The sequence below is a fragment of the Acanthopagrus latus genome, chromosome 18 (assembly GCF_904848185.1).
Source record: "Acanthopagrus latus isolate v.2019 chromosome 18, fAcaLat1.1, whole genome shotgun sequence".
NCBI classification, from domain to species: Eukaryota; Metazoa; Chordata; class Actinopteri; order Spariformes; family Sparidae; genus Acanthopagrus; species Acanthopagrus latus.
In genome coordinates, this window is record NC_051056.1 from 13,853,612 (window position 1) to 13,875,808 (window position 22,197).

Here is a 22,197-nt window from a genome sequence, read left to right on the forward strand (position 1 = left end):
TCCAAACATTCAAATCCGAATGTGATGACAGTTGTCGGGTTATTTGGACACAGTCAGTCAAGTCTGGGCTAAGCACATTGACACGGTCCTGATGACGCACAGTAGCAGTGTTACAACTCACGAAGATGTTTATGTTGACTTAACTGTTGCTTAGTCATGAATGTTGAACAAAAATATAACTACTGCAGGTAACACACTGACAGAGAAGCAATCCATACAACCCCTCATCAAAAGATCCAAATTATCACTTTAAGTAAAAGTATCAATACAGTGCTATACATGTTTTTTTTTAGCGTATAATTATGTAGAAAATGTTGACTGCACAATGTAACGGCTATGGAATAATGACCAGTGGTGTATGGATTGGTTTCCGAGAAACAATTTAATCCGCCATCAGGCACGTAATCTCCTGGAGAATTGAAGGCTGGGTAGGCGACCCGGTCAGGCTGGCAGACTGGCACCGTTTCTATCTGCTTGCATGTTTCCAACAGAGACTAAAGTAGAAACAGTGGATGAATGAACTCATGTCTGTCCTGTTTTGCTGGTAGTTGATACTCCCAGGAAAACACTTGTTTTTGCAACAGTGGCACCAACATTAATGCCACTTTGAACTGCTAAGCATAATATTATGCTACATTATCAGATTGTTAATACTGACACATCAATATGTAGACAACACTTTAATGTCATAGCACGATGCAACTTCTGTTTGGGCCGACGAACAAACAGAGACAAAGCTTTGGATCAAGGACTAGCAGTTTGCAAGAGCTTACATAGTCCTTCTTTAAAGTGGAATACATTTCTAGAACCAGACCACTATATTTATCACAGATATTGGCTTTGGTATTCTTTTATTTGTTTATTCTTTTCAAATATCTTATTGCAGAAAAAGATGCAGGGGATTACGTATGAAAACTAAATTCTGTGTGAAGTGCGTTATTTCAGTGCACTGATGTCAGTTTGGACGGCTAGATGATGCATTTGGAATGTGTGTTGGAATAAAGTTTGTTGTAAACCTGTTAATGATCCTGCCTCAGTACATATCTCTTTGTCACAAGCGCTTGATGACCACCTTTGAGGGATAATTGCAAAATATATGTTGAGAAATATTTATGTGAAAAGAATCTCGGCCAATATATGAATATCAGACTTGTTTTACTCCTTTACAATGGCAGCGATACATTATAAAGATTATATCACATTAAGATAGATTATAGAAAGTTAAATCTGTAACAGTAGATTTATTTTCTATAATCATGTGTTTTTGATGCAATAACCCTGATTCTTTCTTTTTTTTTTAACTCCTTTTGGCAAAAGTGTATCATTTTATCAAACAGGAAGTGCCAGTCTGTTTATCAAGAAGATATAAATCAACTTTGACTTTTTTTTTTTTGCCTTTAATGTCAGAAACTAAGACATCAATCTTCTTCCCTCAAATGTCAAGCGGGAGTACTACAACCCCCTCAACCCAAGTGTGTCACTGACACTGTAAATACCGACTGCGGCTTGGAATTATGTTCAATTTCTTCAGCTATATTTGGCTGCGATGTTTTGAATGCGGGCTGAGTAACAGACTGACATGTTGCCGCTGTGAGGCTTTCTCGACTTGAGGCGCTCGAGCAGGGGGTTCACTAAATGATCTATACTGTCTCCGCGCGTGTGTCTGCGCGTACGTGGGCGTGTGTGTTACATCCTGAGACTGTATCCCAGCGTGAGAAAATCAATGAGACCAGTGTAACATGGACCAGTCCATCAGCATTTGCACACATGCAGCACACACTCATCCCTCCCACAGACACATCGCCCTCTCAGCCACATACATGCGGGCAATATGCACACACTTTGTTACACACTGCTCAGCCTCACTCCACTCTCTCTGCACACAGTCTAGAATATTGATGTGCTCTTTAAGAGCCCTCTTCTCCGTCTGTGTCACATTCCATCCATCCACACACCATTTCCGACCACACCGTCGGATAGAGTGAAAACAATTCGGCACTAACTCAATACAATCTTTGCACAGGCTCAGATGGCATTCCACGAACTCCACATTTCATCATCCCTGCATTATAATGAGGCATTACGCCGCTCCAGTGTGTGTCAGTTTGTATCATTTCATATCATTAATATATCCGACATTCAACGTACACTGAAATATTACTCTCAAACTTCAATGTACTTCATTAAGGGAAGGGAATCCACTGACAGAAAATTTTCTTCTCTGGGCACTTCTGCTTTCATCTGCACCAGAGGAATCTGTGTGTGTGTGTGTGTGTGTGTGTGTGTGTAAGAGAGAGAGAGGGAGAGAGAGTGAGTGTGCATGTCAGATAAAGCTAAAGAAAAAAAAGGGGGAAAGATGTAGTGTTAGTGCGCGCACTTTCACGCATGCACATCAGCCCGAGGTTGATTATCACGGGGTGAGTGGCAATTAATGTAGCACTAATTAGAGAGGCTTTTATGTGTGGAGGACTAAGAAGGGCTCCTGGTGATCTCTGCAAACTGCAGGCGAGATAGCACCGAGAACATAAAACACAGCACGCACAGCTTGACAACACACTAGCCATACGCAGATGACACAACATGTCAATTAGTATAGCGCGCCTCGCTGCAAGCTGCTTCGTAAGGTAGATTAGAATTCCGCGGCGCCGGATCTTGATTTGGGGGTAGAGCCGACAAATCAAACAGAGAGCCTGTCTTTATGGCATTGAAGTTGACATAAAAACAACAACACTGAAAATACACGAACGAGAACACAAAAAAGATTACTAGCTCCCAATCATCTCGCCGAGCTCGTTTCATCTCTCCCCACTGTGTCATCAGTTTATATCAAAACAAGCAGAAACTGATAACTATCCTCCAATCACTCTCCTCAGCTATCGTCATGCTCCCACGGTTATGTTGTTACTCGTGTCTGGAGCAGCGCATCAACAATATATGAATTTATTCCAAAATAAAGGAAGGAGCGTTTTCCTGCTTGTTTTCTTTGTTTGTAGACAAAAACCATGGAAACGGCTAATAAGCTGTCTCATGAAAATTGCATTATAATGCCAGCAATTACTCAGCTTGCGCCACCATTATTTCAGATCTCTCACACATCCTTCACGTAGATTCATATCCATCAATCACTCCTCTCTCCTCCCATCACTCTCACTCTCCCTGCCGTGTCATGTTTTTGTCATTTCCATTCCCCGCAGCCTCCTCTCGCCATCCTTCGCTGTGTAATCTAGGGGATTGTGTGGTCTCTTGGTGTGAGAGGTGATGGGTACAGCAGGATGAGCGTGATAATCTGCCACACTGGATTACAGTCTAATCTCTAATCTCTCTGGCCCTCCCCTGTCCGGGGACCACCTTCCACCGTGCCAATTTTATTAATCTGAGCCCCCTGCATCAACGGCTTAGCTTTGCCCATTTTGATTTCCCCAGCTTACATCAAGCATATAAAGCAATAGGAATTGAAACAATAGATTGTTGTGACGCAACACTCGGAAGTGAATTCCATGACCCCTGCGCGCTCTATCGGAGGATTTAGCTACTGATGAGTGCGTTAATCCTCAGAATGTGAGGATTCATCAAGAATAGTTGCTTCAGGGATGTCTCAGGTTGCCCAAATTGCAGCGGGTTGCAGTTTGGCTCGCACATTCCCCGGATAAGTGCTGAACATGGGCTCCAACAGCATCCAATGTAATATCCATCAGAGTCAGTGTAAGCGTGAAGGTTGCTGTGTCCTGCCTGACTTCATGACCTGGAACACTCACAATTAATGTCCCATGTCATGGGGTTAAATCGGTGTTAGTAATTCCTCTGGCTAGTTGAGAGACGGCCGAGTGGAGAGAAGCTATTCCAGTCACGGACTGGCTAAGAGGGAACATGATTAACCAATTACCTTGCCTTTCTAATAAATGAGTAATCAGTTCAAGCCTGATCTCTGGACTGATGTCTGTCTATCGCATTGGCACATTCATTGTGCCGAGTTTGTTTTGCATGCAAGCCAGAGCCCCAATGCAAGGGAAGCTGATTGGAATTCATGCCAGTGGATATATAGTCAGCCTCAACATGTTCCAGTCGCAACGTTTAAATGTTCATATTTACATTTCAAGAGGATTTTCTGTTCTTACCAGCAGTCCCATAATTGTGCCTCCATTACATCCTGTAGCCAAGAGTGTGTTGGCAGGATTTTTATTTCATTAAATGTGCAGACATGAAGACAGGAGAACAATGACATAAATACTCAGCTATAGAAGAGAGGATAACACATGAGCTGTCTTCACATATATGTATTTGAGCTGACCTTTGCCACGCACGTGTGTGCGAGCGTGGACTTATCTATACAGCCTGTTTCACTAAGTCTATTTCTAGCTTGCATGAGCAGAGAAAGACATCACTGCACCGACCACATCAATTTGCAGCGAAGAAAATCACAGAGCAGCACGTAACGTATGGCACGCTAATACTCAAATGCTGCAGCAATCAAATCCACTGATCAAAGAAGAGGAGAACTTTCAGCAGAATGTCAAACAAAAGTACAGATGACGTCATCGCTTCTATAAGTCAGTGTTAGCTCAGTAACCTCGCTCGCAGACTTTGTGATGCGCGTTTGTCATGTAAACTTTGTTTGGATAAGAAGTGCTGAAAATGATATGGTATTACATGCACCATTTAACGGCTTGGCATATCAGAGAAGGACTAATTTCCTTCACAGAGAGGGAACATGTTACCAGCATTTCAAATTCATTGGCTTTATAATAATTTCAGGGCATTTACAAACACATATGCTCATGGAAATGGAATGGAGCACTGTGCAGATCCTCCAAAGACCCCGCCACTGATATAGCACCCCTATAAAACACTGTCAGATGTGAAAAACGGAGAGTTTCGAGACAAAGGATCAAAATCAGCGCAGCAGAGCCAGTAGGTGGAACTTGACTGGCAACTGCTCACACAGACATTTGTGTGTGTTATGCTAATTTTGCTATTCAGTTTCACCAGCTAACAAGGTAGCCAAACAGCTGTGTCACACCAGTGAATATTTTTAAGGACACCTGGGGACATTTCCCAACACTTTTTAGCCTTCAAAGCCAGGTGTTTTTTTTAAAGAGACGTGCAGACATTTCTGACCGTTTTGGTGGCAACTCAAAAGTCTGACTATCTCAAACAGTGATGTTGGTGAAATAAGACAAACCATGATGCTTTCCTAACCCTAACCAAGTGATTTTTTGTGCCTAAACATAAACAGGCTATAGGCAGAGAATTGTGACATGAGAGAAATAGAAAATTCAGCCTAAACAAACTTAAGCTGCAGCATAAAGAAACGTTGAGTTTCACTCTATCTGTGGTTTAGCAGAAACATTATTGGCTAACATTTATTCTAGTGACTGGGATGAGCAGAGATGAGGAGGGAGCTGCAGATGTCTTGAGAAGCTCATTTCTTTCTAACTCCATATCCTCAGACTTTAGTACTTTCAAACTTGTAGTCTTCACACACAAATGAACCTGACTTGAGTGGCATCACTCGAGGCAATCAGAATCTGTACAAATTATTCTGGTGCCACAAAATACAGAAGGGTTCCCCTTTAGGACTGAAAACGGCATAAAAATAAATGGGATAAAACTGACACTACAAAGTAACTCATGTTCTCAATGCAGCAGCAGCAGCAGCAGCAGCAAAAAAGAAAAAAAAGAACCCTCATGTAGGAACATTGAAATAGACAGAAATTATGTCTGCCAGATTGACTGTAACAAGCCTAAAGCTTTGCCTGAAAACATAATGTGGAGAGATGTGTTTTGAGGATAACTTAGGTCGGACTAATGGCTGCATGAAATATTTGACTCCTGGTCTGAAAAGCAAAACCAACATGGAAGTGCAACCACAAACCCGTATCTTTCTAATAACCAGCAGGGAAAAAACTCTACTGGTTTCAAAATAAAAGCAAGCTTATGAGAAAAGGACCCTACTTCTCACTTGATTTTTTTTTACCCCAGCAGATTATTTCCTCATGAGTTTATATCGCCAATTGCAAATCTCAGGTCTTCTTCGATACAGCATGACATTCATTTTGTAAAGTATGGTCCTATCTAAAGTAAATACACCAAAAAAATTAAGTAAGAGGCGTAACAGCGATACGACTGGTGACATCACTGTGGGTTTACTGTGCCCTCTAGTAACAGAATCTCCTCAAAATAAGCCTGTCTATTGAAATTAGCGTGGTTTAATAAGCAATCCTGCTTTACTAAACACCCTGCTGATTTCACCTTTTTTGCTTTTTAAATGTCACCGAACTGCAAAATACAAGCAGCCAATCACCGTTAAAGTGAATTGAAGAGAAATGCTCTAAGCCAGCATTCTTTCAATACATTCATTATCTGAAAAACAACAAATTACCATAGTACGCTTGCTTTGTTGTTACTGACAGGCAAATCCCGTCATTAGTGGAGTGCCGAACATCTGTTATTATAGTGTGTGCTGCGGGTGTCAGCTCACCTCTGTCACCGGCGTGTGTGTTTTCAGGGTTGAGTGTGTCCAGCAGGTGGATGGAACTGGTGGGTCTGGTTTTGCTGCGGTCCTCCTGTTGATGGTCCGCCGAGCTCAGGCCGTTCTCATACAGCTGGCTCTCGCCGTGCCGCAGATGCCAGGTCAGACCTAACAGGTGGACGGCTAAAAACACACACACGCGTGCACACACACATACACACACACACACACACACACAGTCAAAGGCGGGAGGAAAAGAAGAGAGAGAAAAGATCATTATTCAAGGCATGCAGAGGGGTGTGTCTGAGTCTTCTTTAATGCCCGTCTTAGAGCGCTCACTCATTTTGTGTGCTTATTAGTGCCCGGCAAGGCAGCGGACAATTAGCAAATACACAAAAAATGCACATGCTCTTACACACACACACACGCGCGCGCACACACGTCAGCCTATGCACGTACACACGCATAGAAGAACATAGAATGTGGCAGAGGTGGGCAATTAAGACAGATCTTCAGAGCCTGTGCCCAGGGCTGGTATTAAAGCGCTAACACAGTCTTTTATGCATGACTAATGATGCTTTGAAAGCTGCTGCCGATTCACAATCCATATGGGCCTTTTAAACAACAAAGGGTATGGGAGGATACTGGTTTCCCCCTCCCACTCATAAAACTGTTTACTAGGACAACAATCCAGCGCGCTGTTAAATAAAAACAACTAACACCTGCCCATTAAGGAAATTAATTAGCGTCTTGCAAGGCTGTCAATAAAGCGTTCAGCGAGAACATTCACCTTCCTCTGACCAAATCATCAGGTTCCATTCATGTGAGATTGTACGCCAAGAACCGCTTTAGTTTTCCACTTTTAAAGAATCTGAAAAGGTAACGTCCCTTTGCTGATACGAAGAACAAAGCAAATGAAATAAATCATTGCAGGATCCTTTCTTTTTTTTTTTTTTTTTCCTCTGACACATTCGGAACATCAAACAAAAGCAAAGACTCAAATCACAAAGTTACTCTGCGCTGGTGGCAGTCAGAGGACGGCTGCTGCGTGCAGATCAAGGTAAGGAACTTCTAACGACTTCAAACATCTTCGCTGTCTGTCTTCTGTCTGCTGATTGCCGACACCCAGAAAAGGCACTTGACACGCGCCTGCAAACGCTCGCACAAAATGGCTGCTTAGAAAAACAAATCCACAATTATACAGCGTGACCAACGCATGCACACAGGTAGAGCGTGCGCTCGCACAAGTGCCGCCAACGCGCCCGCTACTTTCATGTATGCTCGAATGCACACGCCTGCGCACACACGCCTACACGCTAGCCCACGCTTGATCCCCAGGTGATGAGGAATACCTAATTAAAACTCCAGATAGTTCAAAGCCATTTGCAGTCACTTTCTGTTGCAGAAGCAGAGGGAGAAAAAAAAAAGGAACTATTTTCTCTGAAAAACTACAGCAAATCCATGATGAGCTCTGAGAGCTGAAGCCAATTTGGTCCCATGCTCCACTTTGGCATCTATGGGGGATCAGCAAATCACACATTCCAACATTTCAACTTGTGACTAGCCCTAGCCACTGTTGGTTTTGCTATCTACTCATGCACAATATGAGCTCTTCAAAGCAGAACACTGACGATTACTAGGGCCATGAGGGAGACGTCATGCATCATTTAGTTCAGACTAATTGAACTGTCAGCCTGTGACGAGACCAGACATGGACACGCACAGATTCCTCACATCAGTGTGGGTACCAGTTACTCATTTTAATTCATCCCCCCCACCCCTCGTCTTCAACGCAGTTTTCATTTTTAAAACATGCAATGTGGGGGATTTTCTCATTAACACATCAGTGTGAAATAAGTTGTGATGGCTCATTCTGATGCTGCAAAAAAAAAAAAAAAAAAAGCATGATAAACAGTAACCCAAATGATCTGCCTTGTACATTCAATTTCATGGGTTTAGTTGCCAGCAAAATCCCCCCTCTGCTTGTCTGGTACTGTAAGTACTCCATCTTTAGCAGACGGGCGGCAGAAAAACACACTGATGATTGTCAGAATAACATTGTATTTAACAATGATACATTAAGAGACGATCCTGCAGAGATCTCTTTTGAGCTGGAGCCCATTATCAACTCTCTTCCATTGGAATTCGACATGAAATATGGTGTTGCACCTACAAATGTAAGTTTGTATGCATCATCACTGTTTGTACTGCATTATATTACGCAGCGGAGTGGAACAACCTATCACAGTTTCATAAATTAGACTGTAAGAGTGCTCAGTGAGGGATGACAAGTTATTCCCAAACTGATACATTTAGCATTTCCACCATTCAGTCTCTCATACTTCATTCTCTCCTCACTTCCTCTCATCTGAATTGCTTTTCTTTCTCTCCTTGTTCCCCCGATGCCCTGCACCCCCCCCCCCCCCCCCCACCCCCCGACTCACCCTCGCACAACACACACCTCCATTCGCCAAGTGTTACCCACTCCAGTAATGACTCTGCAGCGACAGTCCTCACCGGCTCTCCTATCTCCTCCTCTTCACCACTCGGTCCATCCTCGAAAGACCCTCAGACCCTACTTCTCCTGGTCCTGCTCATCAGCCTCTCTCTCTCCAACTCTCTCGCTCTCTTGTTTTATGGCTGTTGACCTTTTGCCTGAACACTTAGCATCTAGAGTCAGAGAGCGCGAGGACACACACACACACACACACACACAAACAACACACGGGCTCAAGCTGGGAGATAAGAACCTGGGAGCATGATGAGGAGAGGACGGTGTTTGAGGGTGCAAGTCTGCTCTCTTGTACTTTTTGAGTACCTGGGGTCCTCACAGCATTATGAAGAGCAGTGATGACAGCAGCCTGTTAAGACTTGTTCTTCACTTGACCAGGTTTATTCTGGGTATTTAATTAAGCACTCATGAGGCCACAGGCGAGGATAGGACCAGGGCTCGCATTTTGGTTTAAAATCGGGGATACAGTCGAAGAGGGAGTTGTTTATTTTGCCGAGCAAGTCTGATTATTTTGCTGCAGGTGGGGGTCTTCAAAGGCTTGAATCGTGGACATGAATCTCCACAGATTGAATCAGTACAAAAAATGAGCTACTGCTATGGGCAAAGGCTCATTCTTGACCTTGAGAAAATTCTTGAGAAATAGTCCAATCCAGGGTCTACTGACTAGAAGAGAGGATACAGTTTGCTCAGTTGTCTTGGAGACATGTTGCCGTCATGGTCCTCAGTTTAAATTCTGTCGCGTTCCAGTTTTAAGTTGAAAGTTTGTCCTCCCCCTCTGTCTTTGTCTGGTTTTCCTCTCCTTTTCTCTCCCGTACACCTGTTTCATTTGTTCATTAGCTCTCGTGTGTTTAAGTCTGTGTTTTTCCTTTACTCTTTGCTGGTTCATCTGTTTTCACGCTGAGTCTCCTGCGTCTGTTCCCAAGTCTTTGCGTGTTCCCTGTGTTCCTCGTATGTTCCCCATGGCTTTATGGGTTTCCCCTCTGTTTTTGGAGCACTGCTTTCTGGATTCTGCTTTTTTTTGTTGCCTGCCTCGTTGTTACTTGCATTTTGGACTTTTTGAGTTTTGGACCTGAGCTGTCGTTATGAAAACTTGCTTTTTGTTGTTCAACCTGCCGCCTCCGTGTCTGTGAGTCTGGGTCCTTTTTGAAAAACTGTGACAGCTCATGTCATAAGATTGTTGTCATGTGTCATATGTGCTCTAAAATAAAGCAGGTAGATATCAAGTCTATATTATGACATAAAATTGCCAAGAAGCCAATTATTTCTATGCTGGTATACAATCCCCCTGCAGGTTTGCCCTGTCAGGTACTGGTTATTTGCCTAAAACATAATGTTAATAAGAATATGCAGCAAAAAACAGATGACTGAAACACCTAGTTAGAATAGCTTTAAGTAACGGATTCAAGAATCGAGAATCGAATCGAACCGTGACCTTAGAATCAAAAATGTAATCGAATCGAGGATTTGGAGAATCGTGACACCCCTTGTAATGGATAGACTAGATGGTTAAATTCGCTTGTGTTAAAATAGAAACAAAAAGCTAAAATAGTTAGCTAAAATTAGGCAAGCTTACAGAATAAAATGATTGATAGTTACAGTTATAAATAAGTGGTAGAAACTCCTTGCTATCTTCACTATAACAGCAAATAGTTACTAAAAGTAATAAATAACTGGCAGAAATGCCTAGCTCAATGTAATGAATGAGTAGTTAAGCTATGACAGCTATTAGCTATGACAATGACTCTGGCTGATATTGTTTGCTAGAAGTACTGAATAAATGTTTGAAACACTATCAAAAGTAATGGATGGATAGTCAAAATAGATCTACCTAAGAATAACAGATAAATGGTAAAAAAAAAAAAAAAAGCCTTACTGTATCTCCGTTGTGCATTTTGACAGCATAACTGCAGAAACGGTGTTCATCATTTCTATTTTTATTCATCTCAATGTATGCAGCATGAAAAAAAAAAAAAAAAATGCTAGATCGTCTACATGTTGATAACAGGCCAGAAAATGTCACAGAGACAAAGAAAGCGCAAAGTAACTTCACTAAATGTGATAAATATATGAGCTTTCAAAGGAAAATGTTAAAACATATATATCTTTTTAAATGTCACATCTTGATATTATGTAAACCCACTGACCTGCTGAAATCAAGCGTAACGGCAGAAACACAGAAACGTTTTGTATGGCTGAAATTAAACAGACACGCAAGTCAACAGAGACAGCAGATGCCTCCTTGATGCTCATATATCGTCAAGTGAGAAAATAAATTAATGCATAATGGCACTTTCGTCAGTCGTGAACAGGAAAGAAACATAAAAAGACAGCACGTTCTATTTGAAAGAAGTCGTATCCAAAGTAACCGGTTGTCCAAATATTCTGTGTTTCAACATTTTAAAGTCAAAAGGGAGGATGTGAAGAGGCTCACAGCCCTAATTGCTAACCTGTCCATCAGAGGGAAAAACAACTCATCCTTGCTTTTTGGTCCAAAACAAAATGAGGTGGATAAACGCAGGTTTTGTAGTAGCAACACACCTCGGGTATTTAAAAAGAAATAAATTCTGCAGAAAATTAAATTAAAACTGAAGATTTGGGGGGAAAAAAACTTTCTTGTACATGCATTGAGACCACATTTCTGTCCAAGTGGAGAAAAAGACATCAAGTGGACAGAACAAAAAAGAAGACGAGGGGAAGGCAGAAGCACAGGCAGAAGGAGGTGCACTCTCTGTTTGTTACTGAGCAACCTTTTACTGTTTCTGCTCAACTACGTGTAGAGGAACTGATGGTCAGTGTCAGACAACAGGAGAACAGACAGACTCGTGATCACTGCCAACTCAAACTCTGCAAGGACGGAAAGGAGCCCTGTTTACGGCAACAGGAGCGCCGTAGTCCAGGGGCTCATTAAGCTATGTCTATTACAAAATTCATTAAATGTAAAATGTTGTTGTGCTGTTGTGTTCTCCTAAATTGTGCCTAGTTTAAACATTTATACTTTCAAATGCCTCTACATGCACACGCTTTGATTTAAAGATATGTCTCACCCGCCCACACAGAAGTAAGAGGAGCCCTCCTCGTTCAAAACAGGAGGCTCCTTTCAGCTGTCTAAATGTCCTCTACAGCATCGACCTCACCGCTCCAGTATGGTGTCAGGAAACATATTGGCTTTTATACATTCGGGACAAATTTTGACTAGCATTAATACACCATTTCACATAATGTCATTTAGTCAACATTCATCAGAGAAAATAAGAGCATCGACGTGACAGATTCTCAATCGTTGGTAATTATCTGAGTGCAATTCTGTGTAAGGCAAGCGTGTGTGCAACGAATCACCAAGGTAAGTGCAAAAAATATCATTTAAAACCACAGTAAAAAGGGAAATATGGAGGACCCAGTGGTGGTTGCAATTCATACAATGCAGCTGCAGCATCCCCGGTTTAGCAATCTTAGTTGCATCTCACTGGCACAGAAAAAGTTTCATCTTGGGTGCCTCTGTGACGCAAGAGAATGTGATAAGGTGCCTTCTAGGATCCTTCCAGAGGAGAAAATGTGATGCCGTGCCATACAGGCTGCGCTACGCGCTAGAATGGAGAAGTGTTGCCATAAATGCATCATAACCTTCTGCACGTCGGTGGGACTCCCCCTTTTTTTTCATCCACTACTGTTTCACTCCATCCCCCTCTTTCTCCCTTTCCGAGTGATTCATGTTTCCTGCCTGGGCCCCTACTGTCACAATTAAATGCAATCCAAATGACAAAAGCTATATTTTTTTTCCAAATATGAAATAATGATAAAACCATTTGAACGACCTTTGTAACTTGTTGTTTCGCAAATGAATGATCAGTGTCAAATATTCCACCAGGGTCTTTTTCTGAAGGTTTGACAGTTCCAGACAGGGAGACAAAATGTTCTTGTAAAAATGGGACAGACGTTAGAGGACCCAACATGATTATTTTTTGATTTGTTTTCATTCAGCTGGAGAAACTTTGGGACATTCAGCACTTTCTTTCTGTCTGACAGACAATCCGAAAGATAATAAGTGACGAAAATGACCTTCTTCACTAGTTTTTGATGGGACATAAATTTGCATGGCTCCTGCATAACAATAGTACTAAAATGTGTTTTTATGCACCACATGTCTTTGTGGAGGCACGTTTTTGCAGAAAGACAGTGGGACAAGGATTGAGCCTTGGGGAACACAACAGGTCAGATGACCATCGCTGAATAAGTTCTGCTTCATAAATAAGATTCGAACCAGTCTATATTGCACTGTACTGTTTATTCAGCTTGTAACCTAGCTTTTCTCCTAAAGCATTTCACAGGGGCACAACCAATTTTTCGAGTCTATTTCCACCACAACACACCAACATCAAAATTGAGCTGAAAATGACTTATAGACAGTCACATGGACATCATACCAGCAGTTTTAATGTCTGTATGTCTAGGTGTTTTTCACCGACATGAAGAGAGTACACGCAAAGGTTGCAGGTCAGTTTCCTTCCTGTGCATCTTTCATTCACTTTCACATTTCTTCCACTTTCCCTCCCTCCCTCCCTCTCTTTCCCCCTCATGCTTTCTCACTTATTCAAAGGGGATGAATGAAAATCACATCATCATATTATTATTATTGATAATTATCAGAGGCAAACTCCACGTGAACGCATAGGGCAGACAGGAGCCGCGCTGCAGCAGCAACGCAGCTTGTGTCAACAGAAACACAGGAGTGAGCAGCGGCAGCTCAGCAGCGCAGCCGCCGCCGCGCAGCACACAGGCATCCAGCGTGTCAGCCTGTAAAAGGCTTACACACAGTGTGCACTGCCTACCTCTACCTCTGCTTGACAGCTGTGTTGCTGAACTACTTCAGCTCGCACATGTGTGGGATCCACACAGCTTTGCTGCTGCGGTGTTGCTGCTGCTGCAGTGTTGCTACTGCCAGCCCTATGTTTACCGGCTGCGACAGCAGAGGTGGTATTGTTTTCACCTGGTGAGAGAGAGAGTGGTGTGTGTGTGTGTGTGTGTGTGTGTGTCACTGTGGAAAATTGTGGTCTTGAACACACTATAACCACCACAGAGTTGAATTTCTGTTTTTTTTGTTTGTTTTTTTTTTTCCAGATTGTTTCAAGGTGATACTCACTCCACTTTGCAGATACAGTCACATAGTTTATAGGGTGGTTAAAGTTTGAAGATGGCTGTGGTCACTCACATAATGATATGGTAATGACTACTGAGCACTCATGGCACAGAACGTCAACATGCATGCTACCTAGTTTTACATTGGGTTTGTCTTTGATAATGGCTATCAGTAATAAAGATGACAAGATTTTCATTTCACCAGACAAATACTTCATCTGAAATCACACACCCTGCTCAGGTATGTAGTCCGTGCCGGGCATTATGCTTCATGAAAACCTGCACTTTCGGCTGTTTAGAGAAATGGTTTGACATTAGGAAACTACGTCTTTTTCATGCATTATGTATGAAGTTTTTCCTTTGTTGCAAGGAGTTAGAGGAGAAGAACAATACTGCGTGCATGTTTGTATAGTAATTATAAAGCCACCGCCAGCAGCAGGTTAGCTTAGCTTAGCAAAAAGGCTAGAAACAGGAGGAATGGCTGTAGCCTGGCTCTGTTTAAAGGTCACACAATCTTCGCATCCTCCTCTTGTTGAGAAACCAAATATTCATATTTCTCCAAAAGTCAAATTTCTTTAAATAAATGCACCATCACATTTTGGGTTGAAATTCCCCAAAGCAGCAACATCGTGAATGAGTAACTTATTTTCCCCCAAAGAAATGCCAGCCGAGGATCCTGTTTAATGTATTGCATCTAAAACTATACGCTATACCCAAAAATTATGGAAAAAAGAGGATGAGGGCCACGTAAGGCAATGTTTTTTTTTCTTCTTTTTATTTCTCAGAATTCTATGTTTAAAGTCAGAATTTTGAATCTTAAATAGTTTAGAAAGCTCACGGTACAGATACAGACAGGAAGCTGAAGGAGAAAAATAATCAGCGGTCCAAAGATGAAATCAAACTGGGGACGTTTTAGTTTTAATGTGTTCTCCTAAGCACCCGTCCATCAGTGTGCTCCGTGTCTATGTCAGCGAACACTTAGAACGTCGTTAAAAGAACATTTCAAATGTGAATGCACAGTAGTAAAAAGAAAGAAAAAATGCCCCAGGAATCAGCAGTTCTCTTCACTCCTTAACTGTATTGCTTATAGGATTTGACACATTTTTTGATCCTATGTGTGGACACAAAATACACACACACACACACACACACACACACACACACACACACACACACACACACACACACACACACACACACACACACACACACTTAGACACAGCATGTAGTCAGTTATGTGAGCAGCATGTGCTCAGCATGATCCTTCACTCTCACTCTCTTTTTCTCCTGTCTGTCTATCCATCTCGCTCTCAGTGTCCATCTCTCTCTCTCTCTCTCTCTCTCTCTCTCTCTAGCACTCCTGCAAGAACTCACATAACCGTCACACGTTAGAGAGACACTCTGAGTGAGTCCAGTCATTATAACAGGAGAGGCAGCGGCGGTGGGCTGCACAGTGGCGACAGCGAGCAGCAGTGCAGCGAGCTAACAGGCCGAGGCCCTCGCACACATGAATCATTGATCAGTGTGACAGTGAGATGACTGCCAGAGGTAATAGGACGGCACTGCTGTGAGGGGGTTCTGTGCAGTACCCTCGCTGTCGGCTACCCCGCCGAGATGTGCGAGGATGTGGCAGGCTGGAGAGAACGGCACGGAGCGACTGAGACAGTTCAGTAGTAAGAGAAAGCGGTCCTTGATGTGGCTTTTTCAGGTGTACTTAAGCTACCACAGAGAGGAAATAAAGAGAGCAGAACAATCCAAGCTGGTGGAAACTTGTGGCTAAAGTTAGCATGGCTGCCGTGACAAAAAAAAACCAAAAAAAAAACCCTCCATTAATAGCTTGAAATGCAAAGACGCACAGGCGGCACATCCTTACTGTGATTGGAGTAGATGGCGACCCTGAGCCACTAAATTCTCTCTACCATTCTCTCCGGATAGGCAGCTTTTAAAAGGGAGACTATTGGAGCTGGAAGGAGCAGAGATAATGCGAGCTTGCAGTTGCTGCTATTGTTGTTGTCAGGCATGTGTGTGTCTCGAGATTAGATAGAAATGATTGTGGGCTCCAGTGATGATTAGATTTCACACTCGTGGTGGGAGAAAGAGTGGGAGATGGAGAAAAGAAAATTGTGTGTGTGTGTGTGTGTGTGTGTGTGTGTGCACGCATTCCTGTTTTAATGCCTGTGTTACACTACATGCGGCTATCTGCTGTTCGTAACAGTGCTGGGCTGGGCTGCGGGACACAATGGGCGAGATTGACTGTGAATATACTGTCTTATCGATACCCATTACAGCCAAGGTAGCGCTGCAGTCGGTTAAAAATGATTTATCAATACTCTCACACAAGCGGAAACACACCCGGGCCTTATTGCCAAGTTCTTCTCGCTCATACACATAGCTAACCGCCAACCATATTCCATCTGACAACCAAAGACTACAGCTGGCTTTGCCCTGCAGCAAACACTTTCAAGAGCATCAGTCATTCGATTTAGTGTGTAGTTTAGCATGTACAGTAAAAGCAATTTCTCATCCGAGTTCTGCATGGCTGTGTCAGCCTCTAGCTAAGCCACAACTTCTGAGGGATGGGAGAAAGAAAGGCAAGGGGAGAGAAAGAGGGAGAGGAGGGAGATGAAAGACACAGGCGGAGGGGGGAGAGAGGCGTCAGAAGGAGGGAAAGAGACAAATGGGGAAAACAAGTGTGAAGGAGAGTGAAGGAGAGGGACTTCAGAGCCATCTGCGTCTAAGTCAACGTTAGAGTAAAGACTGAGAGCCTGGGGGTCCGCCTGCTCTCGCGCCTGTCGGCCCCTCGCGCCACTCTGACAGACAAGAGGTGCTAAAGTGTTTTTCTTACTCCCCTCTGCCGCCCCCTTGAAAGCCACTAATACCACTGTCATGACCGTTTAAGAGTGTATGTTTGCGTGTGTGAACGTTCGTCTGCTGACATTTGCTTGTGCACACGAGTGTGTGTGTGAGTAAGGGCGGGACGTCTTCGCTGGTGTGTACCCCTCGGCAGTCATGATCAGTGTGACCTTGCATATCTGGATTGGGGAGTCCTGTTTGGATAAACGGGATAAAAATGGTGGGAAGAGGGGTAAAGGAAGAGCGGAGGTTGATTTTGCCGTATATCCTGGTGTTTATTTACCAGCAGGACTCGGCTGTCGCCGTCATCTAGTTAGTCACGGTAGCGACGGTACACCAAGTCCAACAGATCACAGCTCCCCGCTTCGCGCGTCTCTCCGTTGTTCTTTCATTTCTAATCACGCCCCCTCTCCCTTTCTGTCAGAGTCCCCCATTCTCCCCGTCTGTCTCCCACTCGCTGTCTTACTGATGTGGTCTTTTTTTTCTGAAAGGCTGAGTCATGTTGCAACAGACAGAATAGTGTTAAACGAGAAGGGAATCGGCGCCATGTTACATTCCCCCTCTGGCAGCCACCATCAACCACTACTGAGAGCTGAAACACTGCAGACAAACAGCGACTCACAACCGCCGCTCGCAGTCACACGCAGCTCGGTCCCTGTGTGTCTGTGCGTGGGTGCGCGACTGCGTTTGTGTGTGTGCGAGCGTCACAGAGAGGATGACGGAGAGAGAGAGAGAGAGAGAGAGAGAGAAAAAGAAGGTGTGAGTTGCCACGCACGCGGGTGTGTGTGTGTGCGTGCACTTGCTCGGTGAACTATCGGAGCTATTGAGGCGGCTTCATTGCAGCCTCTCTGACCTTCTGGAGACATTTTACCAAAAGGGCTCTCTTGCCATTCAGAGCCTTCTGACCAGAGTGTGTCTAGCCATTTAAAGCAATTTTACCAAAGGCTTCTGGAGCTGTTAGGGCAGTTTTAGCAAAGGCCAGTGGGTTTCTTAGAGTCTGCATCAGACGACCAAAATAGAGGACTGAAAACAAAGAGAAACTGGACCAATCAATACAGACCCCAATGAGGCATGAAGCAGCTGGCTGAAAGAAGCTGGGGGTGAGGAGCGCACACAAACACACACACACACACACGCACACAGTCTCACACACATAGTCTCACATACATGCACATGCTTGCGCACACACATATTCGAGCTCAGGTGTGAGGCTCATTGTTATTGTTTTTCCCCCCTGAGTGATTGAATTTGAAAAGATACAATAAATAAATAAAATAATTTTTTTTTTTTTTTTTTTACCTGAAATTTGTGTTGCTGATTTTTAAAGGTGCAGTATTTAAGAATTTAGGTTTATGTTTAAATCTAAGTTGAAGTGAAAATTAACTAGAATGATTTAAGGAAAGCTAATAAACAATTCATTATGTTACAGAGATATCTGCTGAAGTTAGCATGCTAACCAGCTAGCCACAGCTACCACGGTAGCTACAGTTAGCAGCAGTCTTACTTTGGTGACATTACACGGTGATATACATATTGCACCTTTAGATTCCGGTGTAACAGTGAATAAACCCATAAACCAGAATTTCTTTGAAAATGAAAATGAGTATAGTATATTCTACATATGTAAACACATACACTCCAATATAGGCACTAATGCAGGCAAACATAGTGACTCAAAGATAAAAGCCCTCTCAGTGTGAGCTATAATTATGGAGCAGATTACAAACATCTGTTGAGACAAAGACAATAAGGCCAATAGCACAGCAGAATTGCTGTATACTGCGATTGAGTCACTGCGTGTGACAGCTTTTTTGTGTCCGACTAAACTCTGCTGAGCCAGTACACTCCTAATACAAATGCTCCTTGTTTCCGGGCCCTACTGGAAACAAGCTGTAGCAGGCCAATCTCACCCACTCAGCATTGCTGAGCAGATAATTGGTTGCCAGTTGCCCTCCTTGACAGAGCCGCACAATGAAGAGGATCGTCGCTGCCCTGGACAAACTGGTGACCACCTGTTCAGAAACTTTCCTCCGGGAGAAGGTAACATTTCATTAGGGCCAGACCGACTCAACACCTCAACAGCTTCATCCCGACAGCCGTCACCGGACTCAACTGACCCCCCTGACTTTACCTCTGTACACACTCTCTGGCCTCCTGCCCGACACCTGCTATCAGAACAGACTGCCGTCACCAATTCACAGATTTTTATTATTCCAGTGAGGTTCTTGCTACAATACAAACTTGATACAAGCTAATGAATGCACTGCATTTAACATATACGATCATGTGTCTTTTGTGATTTTTTTTTTTTTTTTTTTACAAATTGTAATTCCTCATACTGTCTGGACTCGTGCTATACGCTGCCAACATCCAGCTTCAGGAACTTTTATTACTAAGTGTTCGAAACTTTTATGAAGCATTTCCTCCTCAGTACAACCATGAGAATGTACAGGATGTGGGCAACGGCCTTCAGATTGTGCTGTCTGATTGCATGTGAGACACAGTTCACAGTGAATAACAGAAGCAGATCTTCACCAGAGTGAAAAAGCCTATTTGAGCTTTTCCAGTTAAGAGTCAGACTATCCTTCTGATTCTTTGTCCTTTTCTTCATTGGTTCGTTGATATATATTTGGCAAGGGAGCTGTACACGTTATCTTTCTGTTGGGACATTCCCTTAATTACTTTGCACGTTAAGACTGAATCTCAAACTTACGACGTGTTTTATAAAATACACAACACAAATGCACTATTTCAGATATACCGGTAACTGTTACCTCAGTGGGAATAAGGAGCAGTGGTGCAGGCAATAGATAGAGCCGAGTCGGCTATCTCTCCAGACAGTATGTGTGAGAAATATGATAATATGTACTGTGAGACAATACACATTTGTCTGCAGTCTGCAGGATTAAACCAGACCATTTATATCGGGGAAGCTGTTCCATATAACAATACTGTGGAAAATACTGCAAGTCAATGAGCATCACTGCTTGATGGTAATGCTTGGATTTTTCATTTGTTTAAAGATCATTTTGTGTAGACACTCATTTAAAAAAAAAAAAATAATGCAGAATAAAAGACATCATGATTGTGAATTCATAATTTGAAAAATTGTGTCTGGTCCAAAATGACTGTTTAGTTTGTCTCCATGTGAGAATTCTGATGGTAGTCAGTATAGCCCAGTAGGTATCAGGTGGTATATCTGTTTCGTTGCCAGTTTGTGGAGAAAAAACAAACAAACAAACAAACAAAAACTTAACAATGACTTTGTTTGACAGAATGTGCCCACCTTGTACTGCCCGGACATTAGCTAGCTAGCGTTTTGGACATTAGCTAGTTAGTGTTAGCAATGTTAACGTTAGCTTTATCAGCATAGGCAATGTTGATGTCAGTTAGCTAGCATTGGCAGCTAGCTTCAGCAAAGTTAGGTGGCACAACAAACTGGCAACGACTCGAAGGGTCAGGTCAGCCGTGTTGTGACATGATGCAATGGTAACCATCTTAACAACTTTAATTTGCTGCATTACCCATAAATTGGGTATTACTTTTTTCATCAATACAAAAAAAAAATGAGAAACACACACACACACACACACACACACACACACGCTATACTGTGACGTAAGTTCATGTCTCCTGCTGAGAACACAGTTCCCTCCTGCACCACAGCCACAATACGCACAAAAGTAATATTAGGGACCCAAAATAGCCCAGAATATTATTTCCAATCTGTTGAGCGAGGACACAGTGTTGTCAACAGGACACATCATCTGAAGCTGATAAGTGATGTGACGTCTTTGTTCGTTCGTCACCAAGACAATAGGCCTTTTTCAAAGCAGACAGTTTGACTTGTCATAGTAGGGAAGGCACAGGTGTTACTATTAACAATAACAATGGCTCAGCTCTATTCAAGCATCGCAGGAAGCCATGACAGAGTGACAATGAGCAACACCCTGAAAGTGAAGCCGCTAAATAATAATAACACTAATAATAATGATAATAGTGATTATCATTATCATAATTATCATAATTGAAGGATTCTATTGAGTGATTTAGATTCCCAGTCTATATTTTTTTTTCTAAACTTTGGACAGTACCTCAGCTGTAGACAGGATGACAGGAGAAAGTGTTGGCTTATTGTTTTACCTCATAAAAGGTCAACTGGCTTGTCTGAACAGGCACACATGTTATTTAACCTTTGGGAGCCATGAGTCTGCATCTCCCATGAGCTTCGCAACCAAAGAGTCAGACTATGTCGAATTGTAGAGCACCTGCTGCCGTGTCAAACTTTTTCACACCGCACACTTTGTGGATAAACATCCTCTCCTCAACCCTTCTCCACTCCTCTCCCTGACTTCCTAACTTAACAGCTTTGTCAATAGACGGAGCACTCTTTCAACCAGCCCTAGCAACAGATGTGCCAACTTTTTGAGCAGGCATCAGCTACTTTTTACCTCAGGTGCTTTCATCAGCTACAGCCCCAATTCACATACTGTAACAGCTGCTAGTTATGCAAGTTGGGAGCTGCAGGCTCAGTCGACCGGCCAGCAGTGTGTCTCCGCATTACATCTGCATTTGTGGGAGCCAGCGTGATGATCCGCCAATCACTGCTCACAACTGATTTCCTCCCTCACTGCCACCAGCTAAAGACTGAAGTGCTTTCTCAGCTATATTTACAAATAATTAAAGCTAATTGTTGTAAATTTGCCGCTAATTGATTCAGGCAGATTTCTGCAGTCAGCAAAACGCACACTCTGGAACTGTTGAGCAGTGCTAGCTTAAAGCACACTACAATACTACAGTATACAGTATGTGGCTAGCAGCTCACCCTTGCCCCGACAGAAATGTGGTTTCCCCATCCGTTTCCCTTTTCTTTACTGTGCTGACACGCTAATGCTAATACTTATGCTAATGTCTGTTTACGGGCCTCCTCTCTACGTCACCACACTTGCACGATTCCTTGCACGATTTTCCAAGACAGAGTTCTCTGGAATACGGAGTTACTAAGAAACTAGCCCTTTAAAAAATCTGGAAATCAGATGAGGAGCCCTGTTCGATGCTTTCATTGCCAACTGACGCTACTGCATGAAGCTAAAAAAGGCTAAACATCTTATATCATTGGATCGAATGGATCAAATAGGGATTTTGATCAATAACGTTCAAAAGGACCCCACTGACGGACAAGATGGTATTAGCATACTATTTAATGTGTATTGTTGCGCTTTACAAGCTT

At 42.9% G+C, this 22,197-nt stretch overlaps 1 protein-coding gene across 2 annotated transcripts in view; it reads right to left on the minus strand.

Moving 5' to 3' along the window:
- Positions 1-22,197, minus strand: part of tenm1 (teneurin transmembrane protein 1) — a 192,145-nt gene that overhangs the window by 98,738 nt on the left and 71,210 nt on the right. For both annotated transcript variants that reach the window (XM_037076301.1, XM_037076300.1), the window contains exon 6: positions 6,479-6,652. In XM_037076301.1, coding sequence (XP_036932196.1) covers positions 6,479-6,652 — 174 coding nt within the window. The remainder of the gene's footprint in view (positions 1-6,478; positions 6,653-22,197) is intronic.